Source organism: Nymphalis io, chromosome 8, assembly GCF_905147045.1.
Source record: "Nymphalis io chromosome 8, ilAglIoxx1.1, whole genome shotgun sequence".
NCBI lineage: Eukaryota > Metazoa > Arthropoda > Insecta > Lepidoptera > Nymphalidae > Nymphalis > Nymphalis io.
The window spans coordinates 5,418,720-5,443,320 of NC_065895.1; the positions used below are offsets into that span (position 1 = coordinate 5,418,720).

Genomic DNA, 24,601 nt, shown 5'->3' on the forward strand with positions numbered 1-24,601 from the left:
TATACTGCTGTGGTTACAGAATACATTTTCATATAAAAGCGATTTTGTCATATTATAAGTCGGATAAGGGATAAATATTTTTTTTTACCGCAATCCAATGGCGACGAGAAACATCACCCAGAAATATGGGCGTTGGACAGGTCTGACATAAAATCTGCCAAATTCATCATGCCAAATTATGCAGTTTTACATAATACATTATGCCGCAAATAAACGAGACAAAGGCAAGAGAATGATGGTATTAATTAAATTGCTAATTATGATAAGTTATTCATACTGTTCATTATATAGATTAACGAATATATAGATGTCGGAAAGCTCGTTCTACGTTTAGTTACATGTGTAGACCGGGCGTAATATAATTAACCTTGTACCACGCTAAAATTGAATCAAAAAAGATATGTTTTGATATAAACCTATTACGAGTATTTGAACACATTTAATGGTTTAATTTTATTATGATTACAAAAATGATTAAATTCAACTTCAGCGCAATGCTTTCAAAATATTACAGCTCTTTAGCTCGAGGTTATTACTATGATAATATATTAGTTTTCTTTATCTATTGTGTGATAACATCTGTATCATATATATGCGTGCGCTTAAGGTACTTTCTCAAAATTCGGAATTATAAAACATATAAATATTCGTTGATCGTGAAAATTGTATTAGGAAGCAAAATTCCTACCGAAATAATTTACTCGTTAACGCGTTTTAAGTGCCATCTGTACACGATTTGTTGTTACGGTGGTGATGCGGTTAGGTTGTGACATTCTTGTCTCACGTCTTACCCATGGACATTTTATGCTAAATAGGTATCACTTAGACTTATTCAACTAACTCTTCAGTCTTGGACGTTACACTTAAATAGAAATACTTCTAAAACCCGCGTCGAATTTTCAATTTCAAAATGTTTAATAAAATCAGCGTGTTATATTAAAATATGCTACAGCGTGAACCACACATATGAAAGAATCTGAATAAGATAAAAGGGAAATAGTATAGACACATAGACACACAGATTTCATTTTATAGGAGTCTAATAGCTCGTTCTAATGAGATAATTCAACAACTTTACATCTACGTCTTTAAAATGACCACTCTCGAATTTGGACAATATGAATATTTCTCCTAATAATCAAAAAAAAAAAAAAAATACATAAAGAGGCCGACGACTACTATAATATTATTGACTTTGTCATTATATTGCAAAAAATATATTTTACATGGCAACACAATGTAGTCATGGCAGTCGGGGTTGGTTAAATACGATGCAGTATATTTTATAAAAATTAATATATTACTTTACTTTTTTCGTCACTACAGATGTATTTGGCATTTTTAAAGCATATTTAAATATAAATAGTATTTATTAAAACCAAAGTATATTACTAAATAATGTTTTTATAATTTGAAATATCTTGACAAGATAGTGTTGCCTGTAAATAAAAAAACGTCAAAATTCCGCAGCATAACAAAGATTTTTATATTATCTGTCGGCCTTTACTAAAAAAACTTATAAGATTGAATTAAACATTAAGACACATTGCACGACCAAATTACAACATCTAAAAAGAGAAAGCGAATAATTTACAACACTCATTCATTTAGCTATACTTAGAGATTAAACTTACATTAATTTCTCTTAATATTATTAAAATCAATCGATTCTAAAAAACGAAACGATCACAAATATTAAAATTCATATCTGTATATCTAATTAACTTTGTATAAGGATAGCACACAATACTTAGTTATATATAAAAAATATATTGCTCAGGGTTTCAGTGGGTCGGTTTTATCAAATCAGTACACGTTGGATGCCTGTAGATTACTTCTATTATAAGTTTGTATAAAATACTAAGAAAAAAAACACTATCAGCTCGAAATAAAATTAATCATTCAATTTTATTTATTAACATTTTGTTCCCTTTCTTACACACTGCCCGTAAAATTTCAAAAACAGAATTTACTAATAAAAATTTTAAATAATCAACATAATTATGAAAATATATATATGTAGCTAACATTTTAATTACTTCTTTTCGAATTCAATCATTAAAATTATTTGCCTAATTTAATAATTATAATCACTCGTCTTTATGTAAATAAATAATTAATAAATCTCTTAAATAGCTTATTCTATGATACGCTAAAATGTATACATAAACATTTTTAAAAAATCTTATTAACTAGTGATATGTTAATTTTTATTTGATATGTATGTATTACATTGATATGTTCATCACAACGATATGTAATGTTTCATCTTTGATAGACAAGTTGATGGATTAGTTGATCGACTAGTCGGATTATATAGCTTAGTCCTCAGGCCAGCCGAGATCTTCCCCGATTAAATCGTAAAATCGTTGATTATGCTGGACAAAGAATTTCCGCAACTTAGTGACGACTGCGGGGTCTACCCGAGGGTGCTTGCGGCCTTTTGTCTCCCGGAGGCACTTGTCCGTGGTGTCGTTACGCAAGCAGTAGAATCCTTTAGTTTCGTTGAAGTAGAAATTTTTCCTTCCTGTTGTTAAACAATACTCCAGGATAAAAATTGCAAAAGTAAGACAGAAATCTCAAGTCTTGAGGTCGGTCGGAAAACTTTTGTTGTAAGGATGTCAAGAGTTCTTACAAAGGTAACTGACTTCTCTACCCGCTCAAAAAGTTTTTTCATTAATATTTTGACAAAATGTATGATTGCTTGTATTTAAGTAAATTATTATAATTTATGTTTTCTTCTTCTTAGGTATGTTTACTAACACGAAAAACGTATAAATATAATCTTAATTTCACAAACTAGGATATACATATAAAAATATAAATAAAAAATTATACATTACGATACTATCGAAGTTAAAATCTATGTATTTCTCATATAAAATCTCATATCAAAATAGATGTCAGTAAGTATTATGTATTTAAGCTAATTTCGAAGTTTAATTAGCAAACAAATTGGGAGTGCTTATCATTTTTCTTAAGATAAAAATATCATATTACCTATTTTATGCTCCAATCCAAGAAACCTTTCGATGCGACGCAGCTGCGGCACCGGATCTTCAATCAATTGGTCTCCGTTCACGACCAAAATCTGTTCGCGGGGGAACACTTCGAGCCATCGATGTAGATACGCGTGGTATAAGGATATGGCTATTGGCCTATGAACAAAATTATACCATAAGGCAAAGTATTTATATGAGATAAACTGTGTATTATTTTATATACAAGTTTATTTTTAAGAATATTTTATCAAATAACATTTTTGATATTAACAAAATACAGACAAGTAGATAAGCCATTTAATGGTATTTTTATATTTAGGTAAGGGATTGACAAAGTCGTAGGATCTTAGTTGTAAGCCCCTTGAGCCTGCAATTACTTGGGCGCGTTCTTTCCGTAAATGTAGATTGTATGAACATAGAATATAATGAAAGTATTTATATCCATTTATTCAACGATTATATGCTTTTGTTTTTAACGTATTGTTTACGATATTCACCGCCTAGATAACATGAGTCCCTAACCACTTAAGAATTCTTATGCGTATATCATACCTTGACATTATTTAGTTTCACGTCAATAATAATAATTATATTTTTTATAATAAGCCGTGGAGTACCGGCTTAGAATAGTACTCCCCCAATCTCATCCCGTGGGTGTCGTAAGAGGCGACTGAGGGACGGGGAAAAGGGGGGATGGGCAGCAGCGTCCCTCCCATAAACATCTTACCCCCCCTACTGCGCTCGCCAACACGCCTGCCCAGCGCGGCGAGTATGGGCAAACCCCTCCATTAATGGCAGATGCGCCCAAAAAAAAGGCCCCCAGTTACCGGCAAGCCCGCTAGGCCCGACCAAGGTAGCGGTCGCGGTATCGGCAGGGCAGGGGGTGCTAAGAATCACCGGTTCACGGCAGGCTACCGTATAAAACGACTGAAAATGGCAACGTATAATGGACGCTCGATGAGGCTGGACCATCACCTCGCCGAATTAGAAGTAGAGTTAAGTCATATAAACTGGCATATACTGGGGTTATCTGAAGTCCGAAGACAGGGGGAGGACACGATAACTCTAGAGTCCGGTAACTTACTCTACTTCCGCGGAGGTGATAACCTCTCCCAGGGTGGTGTCGGTTTTCTAGTCAAAAAGGATCTCATTAGCAGCATTGTGGAAATCAGTAGTGTGTCGAACCGGGTAGCGTACCTTGTCCTAAAACTTTCCGACAGGTACTCCCTGAAGGTCGTACAGGTATATGCGCCAACTTCGACATACTCTGATGATGTGGTCGAAGCGATGTACGAGGACATCGCAAAGGCCCTCAACGACACCTCGAAGGCCCACTACAATGTTGTTATGGGAGACTTTAATGCTAAAGTGGGAGTACAAGATAGCGGTGAATCGAAAGTCGGACCTTACGGCTTGGGCTGCAGAAATCACAGGGGGCAAATGCTGGTAAACTTTCTCGAAGCTCAGGGGCTTTTTTTGATGAATTCTTTCTTTCAAAAGAAGCCTCAGAGGAGGTGGACCTGGCGAAGCCCCGATAACGTGACAAGGAACGAGATAGACTTTATCATTTCGAATAAAAGGCACATATTTAGAGATGTTTCAGTGATCAACAGGTTTAATACCGGAAGTGATCACCGCTTGGTTCGAGGCACTCTAAATATCAACTTAAAAGCCGAAAGATCGAGAATGATGAGGTCTACTCTCCGACCTACCATGCTCCAAGCTGCTCAAGGCTCCGAAAAGTTCCAAATGGAACTTCAAAATCAATTCACCGCGTTGGAAACCATAAGCAGCATTGATGAGAGAACCGACACGCTGGTCAAAATACTGCAAAACACATCCCGCAAGTGTTTTCCGCCACAGAGAAGAGACAACGCACCAAAACTCTCTGCTGAGACACTCGAGCTCATGAGAAAACGACGAGAACTACCATCGTTTTTGTCAGATAAGGCCTTAAACCGAACAATAAAAACGCTGACGCGACGCGATCTCCGACGCTCCAATACCCGTGCCATCAAGGCTGCGATTGAGCAAAATCGGGGATCGAAAGTGTTCGCTCGCAAGTTTGGGAGGCCGCGTCTGACAAAACTTAAAACTGAAAATGGTGGGGTCGTTACCTCTAGGCCTGAGATTATCGGAGAAGTAGAGAGGTTTTATGGGCAGTTGTTCTCTTCAAGATCGGATAAACCCGTGGGAATCAGTATTGATGACCAGCGCGCCCCTCTTATGCGCCATTACTCCGAGGAGCTCCCGGTCGTTGACCAAGGAGAGATTAGGGCGGCTCTAGAACAGCTTAAAAACAACAAAGCTCCGGGAGATGACGGAATCACAACAGAGTTGCTTAAGGCAGGCGGGACTCCGGTCCTGAAAGAGCTAGCAAGCCTCTTTAATTCCGTCATCCAACATGGCAAGACCCCGGAAACGTGGAGCGGGAGTGAGGTGGTACTGTTTTTCAAGAAAGGTGATAAAACCCTCTTGAAAAACTACAGACCAATCTCCCTCCTGAGTCACGTGTATAAGCTGTTCTCAAGAGTCGTCACGAACCGTCTCGCCAGACGACTTGACGAGTTCCAGCCCCCAGAGCAAGCCGGCTTTCGATCAGGCTACAGCACCGTGGACCACATCCATACTGTTCGGCAGATTGTGCAGAAGACCGAAGAGTACAATCAGCCGCTGTGTATGGCATTTGTGGACTACGAGAAAGCCTTCGACTCCATCGAAACCTGGGCAGTGCTCGACTCATTGCAGAGATGTCATATCGATTGGAGATATATCGAGGTACTGAGATGTCTGTACAACGCCGCTACAATGACTGTCCACATCCAGGACTGTAAGACGAAGGCGATCCAACTGCGCAGAGGGGTGAGACAGGGGGATGTAATATCCCCGAAACTGTTCACCAACGCGTTGGAAGACGTTTTCAAAACGCTGGATTGGACTAGGTATGGAGTCAATGTAAACGGCGAGTACATCTCACACCTTCGATTTGCCGACGATATCGTCATCATAGCAGAGTCGCTGGAACAACTCACCGAAATGCTGCGTAGCCTAGGCGAGTCTTCCCGGCGTGTCGGTCTCGGTATGAACTTGGACAAGACCAAGGTCATGTTCAATAGGCATGTCGTGCCGGGACCGATATATGTCGAGGGGAAACCTCTCGAAGTTGTTAGTGAATATACCTACCTAGGACAGGTAATACAAGTCGGTAGGAACAACTTCGAGAAGGAAGCCGATCGAAGAATTCGCTTGGGATGGGCAGCATTTGGCAACCTTCGTCAAGTCCTCAAGTCGTCTATACCGCAATGTTTGAAGACGAAAGTCTTCAACCAATGCGTCTTACCTGCCATGACATACGGTGCCGAAACGTGGACACTAACTGCGGGACTAGTCCACAAATTCAAAGTCGCTCAGCGTGCTATGGAGCGAGCTATGCTCGGAGTATCTTTGAAGGATAAGATCAGAAATGAGATTATCCGGAAAAGAACCGGAGTCACCGACATAGCTTGCAAAATTAGCAGGCTGAAGTGGCAGTGGGCTGGTCACGTATGTCGTAGGACCGATGGCCGTTGGAGCAGACGAGTCCTAGAGTGGAGACCGCGAATCGGCAAGCGCAGCGTAGGGCGCCCTCCAGCCAGGTGGACCGACGACCTTAAGAAGGTGGCGGGCACCAACTGGATGCGGAAGGCGGAGGACAGGGAGCTTTGGCGCACCTTGGGAGAGGCCTATGTTCAGCAGTGGACAACGATTGGCTGTTGATTGATTGATTGATATTTTTTATATAATTTACGTGTAAACAATGACGCATAAGGGCTGGGCTAGACTTAGCTAGATATAATAAAATAAAAGGAATACAATTATATAAACAACTTGTCGGTTATCAGACAAAAAATAAGATATAAGATTAGTATCGTTATTTTAAAATTGACCAGAAATAAAGTTACGTAAGAATCTCACCTATAAGCGATATTTATAGAACCATCAGGTGCCAAAGCGAGATGTTCGAAAGGTTTCGCAGCGTCAGGTAATGGATGACCCACAAGGGATACCGTAGGTGCCGAGGGTGTAGCACGGCTGCGTAGCTGAGTATAGTCAGATATGGCTCGAGTCACTGGTTCCCGAACTATTAGTAACAGACGCACCGAAGAATTCATCGCACGCACCCTTTCTGGTACCTAAAAAATATCTTCCATTAATTTATTTTTCAATTATAAAATGTTCAGAAAAATGTATAAACATAAACTACTACAATATTTACATCACAAAACACTTAGGTAATGGGCGTACATACATATGTAGTATATATTCAAATCTAAATTCAATTTTAATATTTTCACTATTATGCTAAGCGAGCGAATAAATTTCGCACAACTTTTATGTTCTGAAAACATTTTCGACGGTATAATTACTTTAATTAATTATTACATTTACGTAATGGAGTCAGAAAAACTGTATGTTCTTCCTATAAAAACATTTTCAGTAAAGTTTCAATGTAAATTTAAGGTAAATATGAATTATTCATACTAATAAACTAAATTTATAAGAATGCGTAACGGTATATACATTTCTTTATCCCAATTAGCTACATTTTACGAATTGGTAAAATTGTTTTCGTCATAAGCCTTGCCAACAAATGCCATGCAATATTTACTTAGTAAACAAGCCACGGCACGCTATTTGTTCCTTACCTCGGGGGTAACGAAGTAGCTTGGACTTTTTTCTATAGTTATTTGCCCTTTAAATGAAAGAGGCATTTTGCTTCGATACCATTCTAAGCCGAGGGCGTAATTTTCATCACGGTCGAAGAAATGCACCTCTCCCGACGCCTTTTGTACCATAGGATGTAGATACAGCATTTCTAAGAGAGCACGGGTTCCGCATTTACGGACTCCGATGATAAGTGCCTGCATGCAAAATATAATAATTATTTTTATCTATTATAAAGAAATAATCAATTATTGAGATACAAGAAGTATACAATTTTTAATGTTATGATATGAAAGCGACTATGGAAAAATCATTTACATTTGAGATCTATGGAAGATATATATTTCTTTCAAAAGTTTAGTATTTCTGGTTATCCTCTATAATTGTGGTATTGGAGTATGAGTAGCACTTACGTAGCGTATATTGGCGGCAATTGCCAGATGTCAGTGCAGAAATATATGTGTCAAGACGTTTATACCTGCGGGAGTCGGCGGGCAGGCCTCGGCGCGCGTGGCGGTTTTAACCTTTTTCTCAGAGCCATAGGGTGGCTTATTGTACGGCTGCTCTCTTGACTTTGTAATATCTTACGGCCTTCACTGGCAGCTGACGCCATGCTCGCCGCCTGTGGAAATACACTTGATCTCGCTAACTTCAAAATGTAGGAAGCATTTCATTTTAGCATAGAATAGTATTCGAAATACTATTTTATTTTTAACAATGTAACAAATTTATTTTCCTTACATTACACCGTGAAATTTATGTTTTAAATTGAATAATCGAATACATTACCCTTATTTGAAACTGATGAAACTAAAGTCAACATATTTGTAGTGTCAAAAGGAAAGGTGGTTTATTTTGACGTTTCAAGAGGCAGTGAAGGAAAACATCGTAAGGAAACCTGTATCACTTGAAAATCTGCTACATGTGTATAAACCGCATTGGAGCAACGTGGTGGAATGAGCTCCAAGCCTTTACAGGCTGTTACCTTGTACTTGCCAACCTTATATCTCCATCACATCATATTAACCATCCTTGATAGTAAATTGGTATTATTCAACCGAGAACTTCCATTCGGCAGAAAATGTTATTGATATGCATTTACATTGCAAATCTTGTTCCGAACGTAATAAGAGCTATAATTGTGTATTTTATCTGTCTGGTTTGGCTATATCTCCACTGTAGACAATATTCAGTGAATCAGTTTCCATTAGTGCATTCTCTTTGTAGTCGTTCCACTGCGATTCATCATTTAACATACAATTGAATTGCGTATATCTATCAATCTATCAGTGTACATCGAAAAATATGTTCATCTTATTCTTACTTACTCTCTCTTTTTCCATCTTAGTAAGTAATCATCGTATATTTTTAACTTTTAATAATTAAAGTATCATACGACAATGACAATATGATAAACGACGAACGAACTTAGATGCCCGTCCCAACTTCATAAAAATCCATTTCCCAACAAGGAGGGAAGTTGAAGAAGTGAGCAAGGGAGCTCATAAGGTATTTATTATTCTGTATAATTATATACTCTATTATTTAAAAGCGAATTACAGCAATACAAAGTATGTATGTATAGTATGTTTGTTGCGGTAGATATTGTTGATGTTTTTCATTCCGAATCATTATTTATTACACATATCTAATACTGATTAAAAAAAATGTGGTATCGGCAATTATCCAATCGCTTATCGAAATTTCGATTTTTTTCTTGGCCTATTTATTCTTGATGTATTTAGTTCCAGTAGAAAATATTATTCAATTGGAATTAAAGCTATTGATCTATATAATAATTTTATATAACTAAGTTATGTGTAATGTTGCTATGTAGACGTTATCATACTACTACCGCTATATATCGTAAAGTGCCTGTAACTTCGAGGTAATTCAACAACGGTGCCATTAACTTCGGGTAAGGTAGCCCATGTATTTATGCAACATGCCAATTTAAATCGTAAACCGTTTTATTAAAGATTAAAATGGTTTACACGTATATATTGCTGTCTATTTGATGGTATCTTAAAGCAGGTGGAAACATTACGCCTTCAGAATATAGAGACCACGATAGTTCGCAGTAGGGCTTGGTCTGACACGCCCATCACGTACTCATCATTATCGTAACATCGAACGGATATAAAATATATAATAGGCTATTTTACAAAATAAGTTTCTTAAGAGAATACTTACAATTGACATTAAAATTTAAAATCAAATGTATTTTTTAAGTCCAAGAATTCAAAAAGACATTTTTTGGTGTTATTTTTCTGATAATTATAAAGATTAGATATATACTTTAGTATAAAAATATCACAGCAGTCGTTTTAGTTTAAATTTGCTTTACTTAGCTTATAAATAAAATTAATGAAGCAAGAGCTTGGAAGTCTGTTTATTTCTGTCCCTAAAATTGCATCTTCAATTTATTTAAAATTTATTTGTAGATTAAGGTTCATTAAGTTATATTCAACAGTACGGGCCGCCAGATCCAGAGCGGACGATATTAGGAGTACCAGATTCAAAAGTATTCTTAACCAATACTGAATATCACAATAAGAAAAACATTCGATATATTTAAATTTTTAAAACAAATGCAATAAATAATATTAAACTTAAATTTTTAAGTATTAGGTCCATACATATGAAATTAGGGTTTTGTCGTACTTGACCACTTTGATCTGAAATATCTCCTCTTTGGTTAAGAATTCCAAATTCAAATATATAGATTCATTTAGCTGATACATTTGAGTTTTGAAAACAGTCATTCATTTGTTTTTTCCTCATTATTTTTTCTTTGGCGTCTTATTACCGCACAATGGAAAACATGAAATATCGGTATTTTTTTTTTTTTATAGAATAGGAAGGCGGACGAGCATATGGGCCACCTGATGGTAAGTGGTCACCAACGCTCTTAGACATTGGCATTGTAAGAAATGTCAACCATCGCTTACATATCCAATGCGCCACCAACCTTGGGAACTAAGATTTTATGTCCCTTGTGCCTGTAATTACACTGGCTCACTCACCCTTCAAACCGGAACACAACAATATCAAGTATTGCTGTTTTGCGGTAGAATATCTGATGAGTGGGTGGTACCTACCCAGACGAGCTAATTTTTACGAGTATGAGTTCTACCGTGGCACCAGTGCTGCAGAAACAGCTCCAAGGATTAATGATGTGTACGGCGCTGGTGTCGCAAAAGAAAGCATGGTACGTTTTTGGTTTCAACGTTTTCGTTCTGGAAATTTCGACCTTCAGAACCAACCCCGTAGACGGCCGGAGACCAAAGTGGAAAATGAAGAATTAAAGGCTATTGTGGAAACGAATCCATCACAAAGCACTTCAGAGATAGCTGCAGGCAGGGTAAGTGATAAAACTGTATTAATCCACTTGAAGCAAATCAGGAAAGTAAAAAAACTTGACCGATGGGTACCTCATGAATTGAGTGAATCAAACTTGCAAACACGCTTCGACTGCTGTGTTACTTTGCTCAACCACATTGACATAATAATGAAGGGATTTTAAATCGAATCATTACTTGTGATGAAAAGTGGATATTGTACGACAATCGGAAGTGCTCGTCGCAATTGCTGAACCCTGGAGACCCAGCCAAATCCTGCCCTAAGCGAAAATTGATTCAGAAAAAGTTACTTGTGAGTGTTTGGTGGACTAGCGCCGGTGTTGTTCACTACAGCTTGCAAAAATCTGGCCAAACGATTACGGCAGATATCTATTGTCAGCAACTGCAAACCATGAAGGAAAAATTAGCTGCTAAACCGAGATTGGTCAATTTCTCTAGACCACTGCTGCTCCACGACACCGCAAGACCACACACTGCACAACAAACAATGACTAAGTTAGATGAACTACAATTGAAATGTCTGCGACATCCACCGTACTCCCCGGACCTTTTTACCATTACACACACACACACACACACAGATTACCATTTTTCCGGAATTTTGACAACTTCTTACAAGGAAAAATATTCAACTCCGATGCGGCAGTCCAAGCTGCCTCAAAGAGTTTATTGATTCTCGCCCCCATGGTTTTTTTAGTAAAGGGATCAATGAACTACCTATGAGATGGCAAAACTGCATAGATAACAACGGTGCATACTTTGATTAATTAAATATATTTTACAAAAAAAAATGACCTTATATTCCTCCCGTACAGAACGCCAATTTCATATGTAAGGACCTAATATTAAGTAGGGAAATTAGTAGTCTCCTTAATATTGTTAGCGTAATATTTTTAAACTATATATATATATATATATAAAACTACACATCACAAAAAATCGCAGCGCTTCTATAAATCTAAGAAAGTGTTTTATTTTGTAAGTGGTTTTGTTTATGTTTTTCTTACCATTTAATAATACGTCGTTACTTCTTCTACATAGATTAATTACATTGTTTAGAAAAAATATATAATCGTTAATATGAATAATATTAAATATTTATTTTTTACTTAACTGTTATTACACATTTTATTCATAATTCCGTCACAATATTAAATAAATATGCATTAGAATAACATAACTTTAGGTATTAAATGCACGCTACATGTTTGTCTATTATGATAAAAAATAGCAGCTTTTAACGGTTACAGGCATAGCGTCGTTGGCTAGTTGGTAGGAAATAGTAACTAGGGAGTTTCTTGCCGGTTCTTCACGGTAGATTGTCAGTACATGCAAGCCGGTGGTAGCTGTGCAAAGCTATGTAAAATAACAATACGAACGTACTTGTGAATGACTTTTTAAATAAAGTATATATTTTGATTTGATTAGATTTGACCTTGAAAAAGATGACGCAAATAAAATAAATTATTCTTATTGGCTAAAAACTGAAACTTTGTAAGTCGGTCACGTAAAACAAGCTACTAATGGTCCCGTTCGCTTAAGCGAGTTTAAATAAATTGAAATCGAATTTGTTACTTAGTATTACACTCTATATTAAATATCTTTAGTTTTATTTATATTTTTATATCATTAAATTATTTATTTATTTATTTATTTATTTATTTATTTATTAGGGAAACATACAGCATATCGTATATTACAACTTAATATAATAATCATATTTTAACACTTATGCCAGTTAAGTTTCCACTACTGTTTTAACAGGGAAGTGGACTAATTTTGATGTTACATAAAATATAACTATTTATGACAAAGTAAAATTTTAACGTAAATATGGTTATGGTTAATTACTAATAAGTATTTTTCACAAGATTATAAAATTTACTTAAACTATTTTTAAACAGATCAATGTGGTTGTATTTTCTATTATGACTATTACAAGATCTTAGAATAAAAGAATTTTTGAAATAATTAGTTCTATAAATGGGTATTGAAAAAGTATCCTGAGAGCGAGCGTTAAAACGAGGACACTTAAATAAAATCTCACTGAGCAGATATGGAGAATCAATTAAATTATTTAATATTTTGTAAAGAAACATTTGGTCTCTTTGTTCTCTACGTTCTTCAAGTGGCATAAAAACAGAGTCAGGAAAAGTAAATTTGTATCGCAACCTCCTGATAAATTTGTTTTGTATATTTTCAATTAAGTTGACATATTTTGCATATTGTGGATTCCAAACAGTTGACGCATACTCTAAATGTAATCTAACGAAAGCATCTATCTTTACTATAAACATTGTATAAATAGATCTTTCATATATCCTAATTATTAATTTATCGTCGAACATTTCAATGTGTTTAAGTTTGGTATAAGTAACTTTATATTATGATAAAAATAACATGAGTATCTGTAATATATAATTTGATATGTACTATTTATTAGTAGATGACAAATTACTAAAAAAAATAATATAGGATTTACCTATAAATGTTGCTTAAAGGGTGATTTGTTAAACAATCCTGTGTCTTCTTCATTCGAATGTTAATAATGATGATATAAAGAGAAAAAGTGTACACTAAGAAACGCTTATAAATGTGATAGTAATTTAATTATCAGGTTTTAAAGTGTAGACTGTGAGTATGCTATCCACTTCAGTAGATTAGTACTAAAGCTAAAATATTTCAATTTTACACTCACGACGTCTGGCAAAAATAATTCAGTGGCATTTATGTGAGCAACAATCGTTTCTTTTAATTAAGCTATTACTTTGTTACTTTCGTCGTTTCATTATAAGATGTTTGTGCTATTTTAATAAAATTCTATGTGAAGTTATTATTGAAATAAAACTCTGATATTTGTATTAATTTAAGTTATACATAGTTGATACAATAGAATAATTTTGTATCATATTTCTAATGTTAACGATGTATTTTAATAAAAGTTAAATTTCGGATTTATTACAAATACCTTTTAGATTTAAATGGGAAAAGCTGTTCTATAATCGAAAAATGATGATGAATGATATGAGGAATTCTTCATATTATCGTGTGACAAAAAATATGTACGTTTATGTTTATTTCACCGTGTAACATTTTCTAAGTAAGCTTATTACAAACATAAAACCTCCCATAAAGTATGTACTTAATTTGACTTTATTTAAAAGTATTAAATATATCATTGATGTCTAATTCTATCAGTACATTTTACACAATGTAACAAACTATAAAAGTCAAAATGTCTTCTCACAAAATAGACAATATTTTTAACCTTTTATTTTGAGAACAATCTCCTCGCTGCAGAAGCTGAAGCAGTAATAACATAACATAACTTTGTATGTGTCATGTGTTATTTTTATAAGTGTTTAAAAAAATACATAAATAGCTCCGTATTTTATTGAGATTTATTAGAATGACTTGATAGTCTTTTAGCAGCCTTCAACTGTTGACTATTTATTACGATTGTTGTTGACTATTTATCATTTAGTTTTTAATATAATAATTATATATCATAAATAATCATTATATCAATTTTTATTTATTGTGGTCGATTAATAATTATTTTAGCATTGCATATAAAATTGACATTTCAATCCTTTATCTGTCACTGTTCTTATATATTATTGCTTTCACAAAATTCTTTATTTTAACTAAGATATATATGGTAAGAGGACTGCCCAAAAAAAGAGGAATACCCTTTCGGTCAATTACAGACAAGCATTTCATACGTATTTTGCCATACACAATTTGTGTTGGTTTTGATGATTATTTTATCAAATTGACAGTTCTGTTCTCCCATATTATCGTTAGTATTGATGGATAATGATTGTCATTATTTGGTAAATATCAATCAGAATAGTTATAACATTCAGACTTATTTTTATTTTAACTCATCATTACCGTCAAGTACCTCGGAAATTAGACGTGGTAGAAACATGATACATAACGCGCACCTGCTTTAATTAATAGAAATCTATTATAGCTACCTATTTTCCGAGAACCGATTTGTGTCGCATACTGATTAATCGCTTAAATTTGATTAAACCAAATAATTTAATCGGTAGCCTATTCAATTAGTTCCTGTAACATGACTATTTAAAGTGATTTGAAGAGCCTTCTTGAATAAAGAACATTTTGATTCCAATTTAATTGAATTTCAGAATAAATTAAAATATAGAACATGAGAAAATATAATTTATAAATAATAAATTGCAATCACAGAAAAAGCTAATAAAACTACTAAAATAATAATGAGATGTTTGAAAGTAATGTGATCGTTAAAGCTAAAAGATTCATATATATCTCAAACTGTATGTAGTACGACGCTTCAAACGCTGTAAATGTATCCATTTTACGCTCTAATTGCGAAATTGTTCATGTGAATTTAGAACGTACATTTGTGTATTTACAGACGACAATACAATTGTTCGCTGTTGCATCGTGACAAGTAAAAACAACTTCAACCACTATGATTATATTTTGATATGTTATTTGTTTATTTGGTCACCAAATGTATACTCATTTACGCGAAGGCGATTTATTAATTTTACGGCAGAGCAGAACAAGATAAATGTTATTGATAGTATATGCCGAGATGGCCCAGTGGTAAGAGCGCGTGAATCTTAACCGATGATCGTAGGTTCAAACCTGGGCAAGCACCACTGAGTTTTCATGTTCTTAATTTGTGATTATAATTCATCTGGTGCTTTACGGTGAAGGAAAACATCGTGAGGAAACCTGCATGTGTCTAATTTCACTGAAATTCTGCCACATGTGTATTCCACCAATCCGTATTAGAGCAGCGTAGTGGAATGAGCTCTAAAACTTCTCCTCAAACAAAAAAGGGAGGCCTTAGCCCAGCAGTGGAATATTCACAGGCTGTTACGAGGAAATGTATTACATAAATCAATTTCAAAAAACAACAAAAATATGTAATCAAACTTTTACAAAAAATAGGCTCATATTAAATTACAAAGTTTATTTTAATACACCACAATAAGGTACAAACTATAAGGGGTTACGGTTATAAAATAAGAGATTTCAGAAAGATTTATCAGAAATAATTACATAAAACATATATGAAAAGTTCTACTAGCAACAGTTCACGCAGATTAAAATTGTGAAATTATTGAGGAATCATGAAAGAACTGATAAAATTAAATAGTTTCATGTTAGAATACGAAGCACCAAATAAAAACCTCAGTTACAAGAGCGAAAGATATATAAACACAACTCATATTTGTATCATAATGTCGACACACTAGAGCATCACGTAGTTAACCTGGTAATTAATGATGCAACTACTTACTTGAATACTGTAAAGGGCGCTGTCGTAGAGCACATGAAAGGTGAGAAATAATGATAGTAGTGTGACGGAGAGGAGGGCCGCGGCGAGCTTGGGCCGCGACACTCCGACAACGAGCACGCAGTCTGCCAGCTCGCCCTCCGCCGGCCGAAATGACGACCGCGGCAACCATCTAACAAAATAAATAAACATAATTATTCTGTTGAGATTTCACTTCTTATCATTTGCTAAAACATTAAAATCGTTATTCAAACTATCTCTTTAACCGTTAAGAGCTCTTCTCCCAGGATTGGGACATTTACAGTCACTTTTAAGTCTCGGTCAAAAGGTGGGCGGGGCGGACACGTGACGCGACGATGACTTGATAGCAGCTGATGTGAAAGCGGTGTTGCTAATGGTTCCGTTCAGTCAAGAAAAGTCATACAAAAAAAATCGAGATCGCCATTTTTGCAAATAAATATAACGCTGGTATCCCGTCGGGTGCGATGTGCCCCGCCGTCTGTTTGCCTACTAATATGAATAATAGCGCGAAGCGTCGCGCCCACGCTCACGCCACGTCGCCGTCCCGCCCCGCCCGCTATCTCACCAAATCATTTATTGCCAGTTATTTCCTAATGCTATTTTTTTCTGTTTCGTTAATTTTACATATATTATTATATTTATTATTAAATACGTAGAATTCGTAGGTTTAGGAATACGTAGGTTTCGTTGATTTTTATGGTGAGTGTATGCATTTATTTGTATCTAATTAATAAATATCGACTGTAATTATTGAAAAGAGTATTTTGACTTATTCCTAAGTACTTGTAAGGAACTAATAAAAGTATAGTTGATTTTGTGCTTAAGCGTTTATGTCCATGATAACAACAAACCATATGTAAATTGAAACCCGCCTATATCCCTGAAAATGACGTTTTATCCATTAAAGAGAACGTTTTATGTCTAGCCCACTACGCTATTTTGCGGGTTGACAGATATACAAAAGCTTCAAACGAAATGGCTCCCGGTAGAACTGCTGGGCGGAAACACACGAAAACCAACCACACAAAACACATGTTTCCTCTCTACTTTAAATAGGTCCAGCTTGTACAAACTCCTAAATTGTTATTTTTAATGACTATGTTTAAAAAACCCCTTTTTTATTTTTGACCTTCTTTAGTAAACAGTATCGCTTATATGTTAATTTTGCTTAGTGACTGTTATGTAAACACTGATTTCGCTCATTCTGTCATTATGGATTTGGTATTTGAAAAAAAAAGACACAGCATTGTTTAACCCGATATTTAAACTTTTATAAGCAAGGCCGTTAGTTATTATCTACTATAAATCTAACTTGACTAAAGTTTTTGTATACTGTATATTTAGGTATCAAGGTATTAATAAAAACAATAAAATTAATATTTTTTTTTTGAAATATTTTATAATTTAGGATAATTTACTGTATTGTCATACTATAACAGTTATAATAAAAATAATAATAATATCCTGGGACATTTTTCACACACGGCCATCTGATCCCAAATTAAGCTTGTACAGAGCTTGTACTATGGAAAACAGACAACTGATATACTACATATACTATTTTTCATTTGTAAATACATACTTATATAGATAATTACACCCAGACTCAGAACAAACAGACATGTTCATGCATACAAATATCTGTGTTGGGTGGGAATCGAACCCATAACTTTCGGCGTGAAAGGCAAGCATCCACCAACCACGCCAACCGCCTCGTCAACAGTTAAAAATACATGCAGTATAAATACAATATTACTTACAGAATATCAAGTGGCAAGGCCTGCGAACAGCTCCTGTAATTTGCGTCAGGTCGTTGATGTTTAGTCGGCAGAGACTGACTCATCTGCGCACGCGACTCCATGAGTCTTCCATTTAACGTGCCCTTGTAATCCTTCAATTATCTACATTGTACTTGTGTGAAATAATATTTTTCATTTGATAATTTCTCTTACGAATGTTAAGCTTGTTACTTGTTCTTCGTCATTTTGTTGTATTTTATATTTTGATTCTGAAACAAATCTCTGAAGTTTGTCATTACGTTACATTAACCTTAACATGCAAATTCTCAATTTTAGGCAGAAGTGTAATAAATACCTAAAGAAAATAATTTTTACATTGAAACAATAAAATGTGATTTTGTACTAATATAAACAAAATTCAAAAATAATATTAAGAATATTATCTATAATAACAAAGGGATAAGACCTATAAAATTTGGCTTTTAAAATTTGGCACAATCTCATCCCTCCTCTCTTTGAAAACTTTTTACAAGGTCTGCTCATAAAATATTTGACAAAATTGTGTTATTAAGTACGGCTAAGTACGATAATGTTTATTGTGCCATTTCTTCTTAAGACGGTAATATACAAGATCACATATAGATAAGTTTTTGGATATCATCTTTCACCATCACACATGTGTATAGGGACGAAGGTGATCACTTTCCAAGAAAGGTCAGATGGACTTTGTTACCAATAGTAAATATAAATAATATTTAAACTACTTGATTTTTTTTAATTTGAATTAAAGTTTAAAACTAAAACATTTCTGTTATATAATTCGAATTATTTCAATATAATATTTATAAAATACCAACATGTTATGCAATAAACAAGAACATTGTTCTAAGAATTGCAATATCAAAATATTTATTTTAAAACCCTATGCTTTTAAAGTTTCAGTTTTATTGCAAAGGTAGACAAATACATGGAACAAAAGAGCTTAGTATTTTATTGGAATCGTTCTTCGTAGAACGTTTTCCAATAAATATTTTCTTAAAGACTTCGGTTTAATTAAACGTAACATAAAGTGGATTCGTTCACGTTTTTAAATATGAAATTAATTTTTTTGTTTATTAGGTCTTGTTTTATTTTGTTTTTCTAAGAAAATATGTAATATTAATATTAGCACTTTACGCGCAGCTTTGCTAGCGTCATAATTTAGAATTGCTAAATACCAACTTCCATAGATAGCTCTTACTTCAACAATAAATTATTTTCATACAAACTTTCATCCATTTTATAAAAACTACTTTAGGGGTAAATTTTTAAAAATCCTTCTTTATTGTTAATCTATTGTGTAAAAGGATGCAAAGTATGCAATTGTTCATGATTCCAGCCCCAGTAGTTTGGGCTGTTCGTTGATATGTCAGCCTATTAATTGTCAGTTAGTTTATATTATGACTTTGCCTAATCTTGGTTAAATCAGAGGTCAATTAAGCCTCAATGGCTTAACGATAAGCCACATACCTAGAGATGAAAGAAGCTGGTTCGATCCAAAGTTCTTGAATCTTTGTTTTACAAGCCTTGTTCAAAAATATTTACATGTAGGAGAAAAAATAACTGTAATTAATGCTTTTACTGGAACTAATGCAGAAAGAAATACCTTAATGCTCGTAAGCGGCGAATGCTTGCACAAACCAACGTAAACACTTATCATACATCGGAATCGATATTTTCTTAGTGTTGTTCCAGACACATATATTTTATGCAAAACACGACTCGTTTACAGGTTTATAAGTATAAATCTATTAATGTATATATATATATATATATATATGTTTTTAACATACCATGTTACGGAGCAACGCTGCACAACCCCTGTAACGAATGAAATTATTCTTGATTAGTAATATACGAATTTATAATTTAATTATAAATTTATTAAAAATATATATTTAAATAAAACCAACTTCAAAATTTGCCTGAATGTACAGTTACTAAAAACTTAAAAAAATATATTTTTTGTAATAGCAGACAAATTGTGTAAGTTGGCTTTTATTATTTTAATAAAATATATTACATTTTTCAATTTCTTGTCATAAATAAATATCGTTTGATAATAAAATATTTTTTAATTAAATGATAAAACACGCGCCACTCAAATTAGAATAAAATGACGAATAGCCTTGATTTTCAACCTGTCATTCATTTTTTTTTATAATATAAGTAGGCAGGCTGGCAAGTGGGCCACCTGATGGTAAGTGGTCACTACCCTCCTTATATCGCTAATCCAACCGGAAAACAACAATACTAAGTTTGGTAAAGTAGAGTGATGAGTGGGTGGTACCTACCCAGACGGGCTTGAATAAAGCTCAAACACCACGTAATAGAAAAGAAAAGACAAAAATATATAATGTCTGAACGAGACATTATAAACAATTCAATAAATTAAAGTAAGTTATAAAATTTTTGGGTGTATTTTCATATTTTTAACTCCATTATGAAAAAAAAAACTTGTAGTTGTAGTTAATTCATTCTTTATACATTTTTCTCAATATATATAGAATAATATAAAACACATGAATGCGCAAATTTCATTACTCTGTTTTTATAACTAGACATAAAATATTTATTGCCGTGTATTATACTATTAAAAGCAAGTGAATTATTTATATCATAATTATGTCTTCATTTAGCATTTTTATGTTACTACTGTTATTGCAGAAAGTCGTATATAGAAGCTTACTATATATGTATGTTTTATTCAATAGTTTTGTGGCTTTGCCGTACCCACGGTAACTAGTATATGACGTCACTTTTATAGTATCAAAACACCTTAATAATGTCAGTTTTAAACTTAAAATATAAGTTAAATATTGACAACAGTATGTCACAGTACTATGGCAATCAATAAACTATATTCAATCATCCACCAATCCATATCTAAGTGGCATTGTGGAATAAACTCCAAACTGTCAAAAGATCATCAATCTCCTAAATCAAAAAATGAAAAACTTCAATTAAACATTAATCCTTAAGCAAAAGAAATCGTTTCTTGAATTTAGATTTCGGATAGAATTAAAAAACAAATAACAATAAGAACCCTTATATAACAATAAGACCAACCCTTCAAATCAGGATAATGATTTCAAAAATTGCCGAGAAATGTTAAGGATAAAAATCATTCGTATTTTAAAAATCTTCTATATTTTATTTTTTACATATTACATAACATTTACATTATTTAATACATGTTTTATATACCATTTTTGAGCTGTTATCGCAAAAACTACTGACGTTTTGTTTTTTTTTCCTTAAATTTTGACATCTCGAACCATTACAACCAAACCCATTAAAGAACAAAAAGGCTGTTTCAATTTTGATGAAATAAGATTGTAAAGTTTTGAATGAATAGAAAAAACTGGTATAATTGAATTATACGTGCATTAGGTATTAAAGTAAGAGATTCTTATTTAGCCGACTTTAAAAATAATGAGGTTCAGCCTTGTTTTTTGTTTATGTTTCCCGGGAACCCTACTGATTATAAAGCTGGTTTTGATGATCCTTTTAAATTTGATAGTTCATCCCGGAGATGATGATCATTTTTTGTGAAGTTAAATGCTAGCGCGAGCTCTCCCGAAATTATATCAGATTTAAAATTTAAAAAAAGCCTTGTTGTAATCTGTCCTTTTGTTTTAATGTATCTGATGCCACAGACAGATAGAGACCGACAAAGGTTTGTTACGTAGCGCTCTTTTTGCATCGGTGGAAAAATTGGTTTACTAACATCAATACAATACAACTAGCATTTAAATATCTAGATGACAACCGTATACCCGATCGTAAAATCGAAGCAAATAAACGTTCAAATAAGTGAAGTATCTATTTCGAATTTCTACACGAGACTGGTTTACTTTATAAACATTTATAGTTCATTTCATTAGCATTATACAAAACAGAGCTGATATTTCTGTAGTTGATGACATAGATACATGGTCTATGTCAATTGAAGATCCCAGATTAAGATACGGGCATGAACCACAAGGTCCACATGATTGCAAAAGAAAAAAAATATCTTTATAACACCTGCATCTGTTTTTGCAATACATAATAATATGCTTTATTGTACAACACGAACATATATAAAAATAAAATGTTAGGACTAAGAAAATATTTATAGTTGTCGTTTGGTTGTGTTGGTGCTTTTAATTCAAATATGTTGAAAGAGAACCAACCAGCAGGCATATTTAAGGGCACTATACCTAACATAAGTAACATCAATATAAGCCCACTTATATACAAATTAAATATTTATTCAAGTTATTTCGTTCGATATCCTATATGATATTATAAAGGTGAAAGTGAGTTTTTAGATTTGTTTGTTTTCACGCTTCAACTTCGCAAGCGATCATTAAGAAATTGTGCATACACATTTCTAGGGGTAGAAAAAACAACATAGGTTAAAGAACACCTGCCCCACCCTCACTCGTGAAAAAGTCGCGGGCGAAAACTGGTTGGATATGTTATTTTATTCATGAATTTTTTGTTTATTTATATTACCTCATACATCGTACGTTTCACACTTTAATTAAAAGCATATCAGTCCAGTGATATTGGTGAGATGATAATTTTTTTTTAATTTAGAACTAGGGTAAAATAGAGTGCATACATTGGTTTATATAATGAGTTTGTTACGCGTAGTGACAAATGCAGCATATTTTAAGTACTAGTTTTTTCATGTATATTGTTTCATTAATAACTTCATGTTTATGACAAGTATTTCTTTTATACTCATAATAAAGTTTTAAAATTGCTCTCCATTTAAGGCAGTTTGTTGAGAGATCTTACTTTAATAGTTTATCCGCTAGGCAATATAGATAATCTAGATTTTTTAATGAGAAATGATTATTTGAAATGAGCCTGACAGAAGCGCTTAAAATAAATCCGATAATCATATTATGAATATGCAATGTCCAGAGATGATATACAACAAGAATACTACTTTGGATGAATGACGATGGTAGCTTATACGGCAAAAGGAAAACTATCTATTAAAAAAAAATAGAATATCGTTACAAAAACCTTTCCACGTAACTAGAATTACTTGCAGATATTACAAAAAGATCAGCTATTTTACCCCAAAATATTAATTATTTATACTGCTGTATCATAGTTTGAAAGATATTTGAACCAGTGTTATTACAGGCACAAAATATCATCTTAGATTCCACGTTAGGCAGGGCAGTCATAATGTAAGAGATGGTTTAATTTTTTTAGGAAAAATGCCAATATAATATTCGATGATGATCACTTACTTTAACATTTGTCCATAAGCATAGCGTTTTTATCCTCTTGTCAATAAAAAAGCAACGAACGCTGCCTTCTTTGTTTGTAGCTTTAGATGTAATAATGTATATCTTGGTGAATATAACCAAACAATTTTACCCTAACCAAGGTTTATTTAATTTTAATTTAAAGGTATTTAAATGTTTTCTTTTGTGTCTAGTTCTAAAATCTAGAAGCCGACACTAAATTCTTACATGTATTAATAAATTGTAAAAAAAATAATTAAAATTTTTAATCAGTAAGTTGCAAGACCCATCGCAGAAAAAGTGACATTTATTAATATTTTCAATATCTTTAAGTATGTTAAAATAAATATTATTATATTTGTTCATATTATTTTGTACACACGGCAGAGTGGGTTAATCTGCTCGGTACGATAATTTTCCATATCAAATAATAATACAAATATCAAATATTATACATAGCAGTACTGCCTTAATACATACTAAATACTCATTAACTAAAAAGAAATCCGCATGTTTTGAATACAATTCTGCCCTATATTCACCCCAGCTGTTTAGTGAAATAAGCTCCAAAAACTTCGCCAATAGATTATTCATGGGTACATTAAAACCTATATCTGTTTCAAGATTTGATGATGATGAAATGAAGAATAATTATCTTGTATATGCATTTTCCTTCATGTTCACTGAAATTATACTCTAAACTCTAATATTGATAACAATTTATCAGACCCGGAATTGCAAAGATATTAATCACAGCTTAATTCAGCCATTGTTACCAGTTAACAATAGATTCGAATCAGACAATGGCCAAAGATTCTTCCCTTATCTGTGTACAATATTTACGATCCTACCAACTTTCCACAAATAATACACGTTACGGCTCTTTTTATAAAGAAACTTGTGAATATACAACTTCATGACGTGGTATATTTTGAAAAAAATTAAGTATATGATTCAACAATTATATTTACCGTTCGTAAGTATAATACAGCCGAGATGGCCCAGTGGTAAGAACATGTGAATCTTAACCGATGATCGTGCTCGATGATCGTGACCGATGATAAGCTCCAAACCTTCTCCTCAAAAAGAGGAGAGGAGGCCTTTAGCCCAGCAGTGGGACATTCACAGGCTGTTACGGTACGGTAAGTATAAAACAGATACAATGATGTCAAAAGTT

The 24,601-nt window shown here is 33.5% G+C and overlaps 1 protein-coding gene across 1 annotated transcript in view; it reads right to left on the reverse strand.

The window, feature by feature from the left end:
* Nucleotides 1–1,471: 1,471 nt before the first annotated feature.
* LOC126770305 (heparan sulfate glucosamine 3-O-sulfotransferase 1) overlaps nucleotides 1,472–24,601 on the reverse strand; it is a 43,989-nt gene continuing 20,859 nt past the window's right edge. Inside the window, exons 2-9 of the mRNA XM_050489663.1 lie at nucleotides 19,963–19,990; nucleotides 18,152–18,399; nucleotides 16,374–16,542; nucleotides 8,185–8,328; nucleotides 7,688–7,903; nucleotides 6,957–7,174; nucleotides 3,001–3,158; nucleotides 1,472–2,527 (exon numbers count right to left, since the gene is read on the reverse strand). Of these exons, the coding sequence (XP_050345620.1) occupies nucleotides 2,322–2,527; nucleotides 3,001–3,158; nucleotides 6,957–7,174; nucleotides 7,688–7,903; nucleotides 8,185–8,328; nucleotides 16,374–16,542; nucleotides 18,152–18,252 (1,212 nt within the window). The 5' untranslated portion in view covers nucleotides 18,253–18,399; nucleotides 19,963–19,990 and the 3' untranslated portion in view covers nucleotides 1,472–2,321. The remainder of the gene's footprint in view (nucleotides 2,528–3,000; nucleotides 3,159–6,956; nucleotides 7,175–7,687; nucleotides 7,904–8,184; nucleotides 8,329–16,373; nucleotides 16,543–18,151; nucleotides 18,400–19,962; nucleotides 19,991–24,601) is intronic.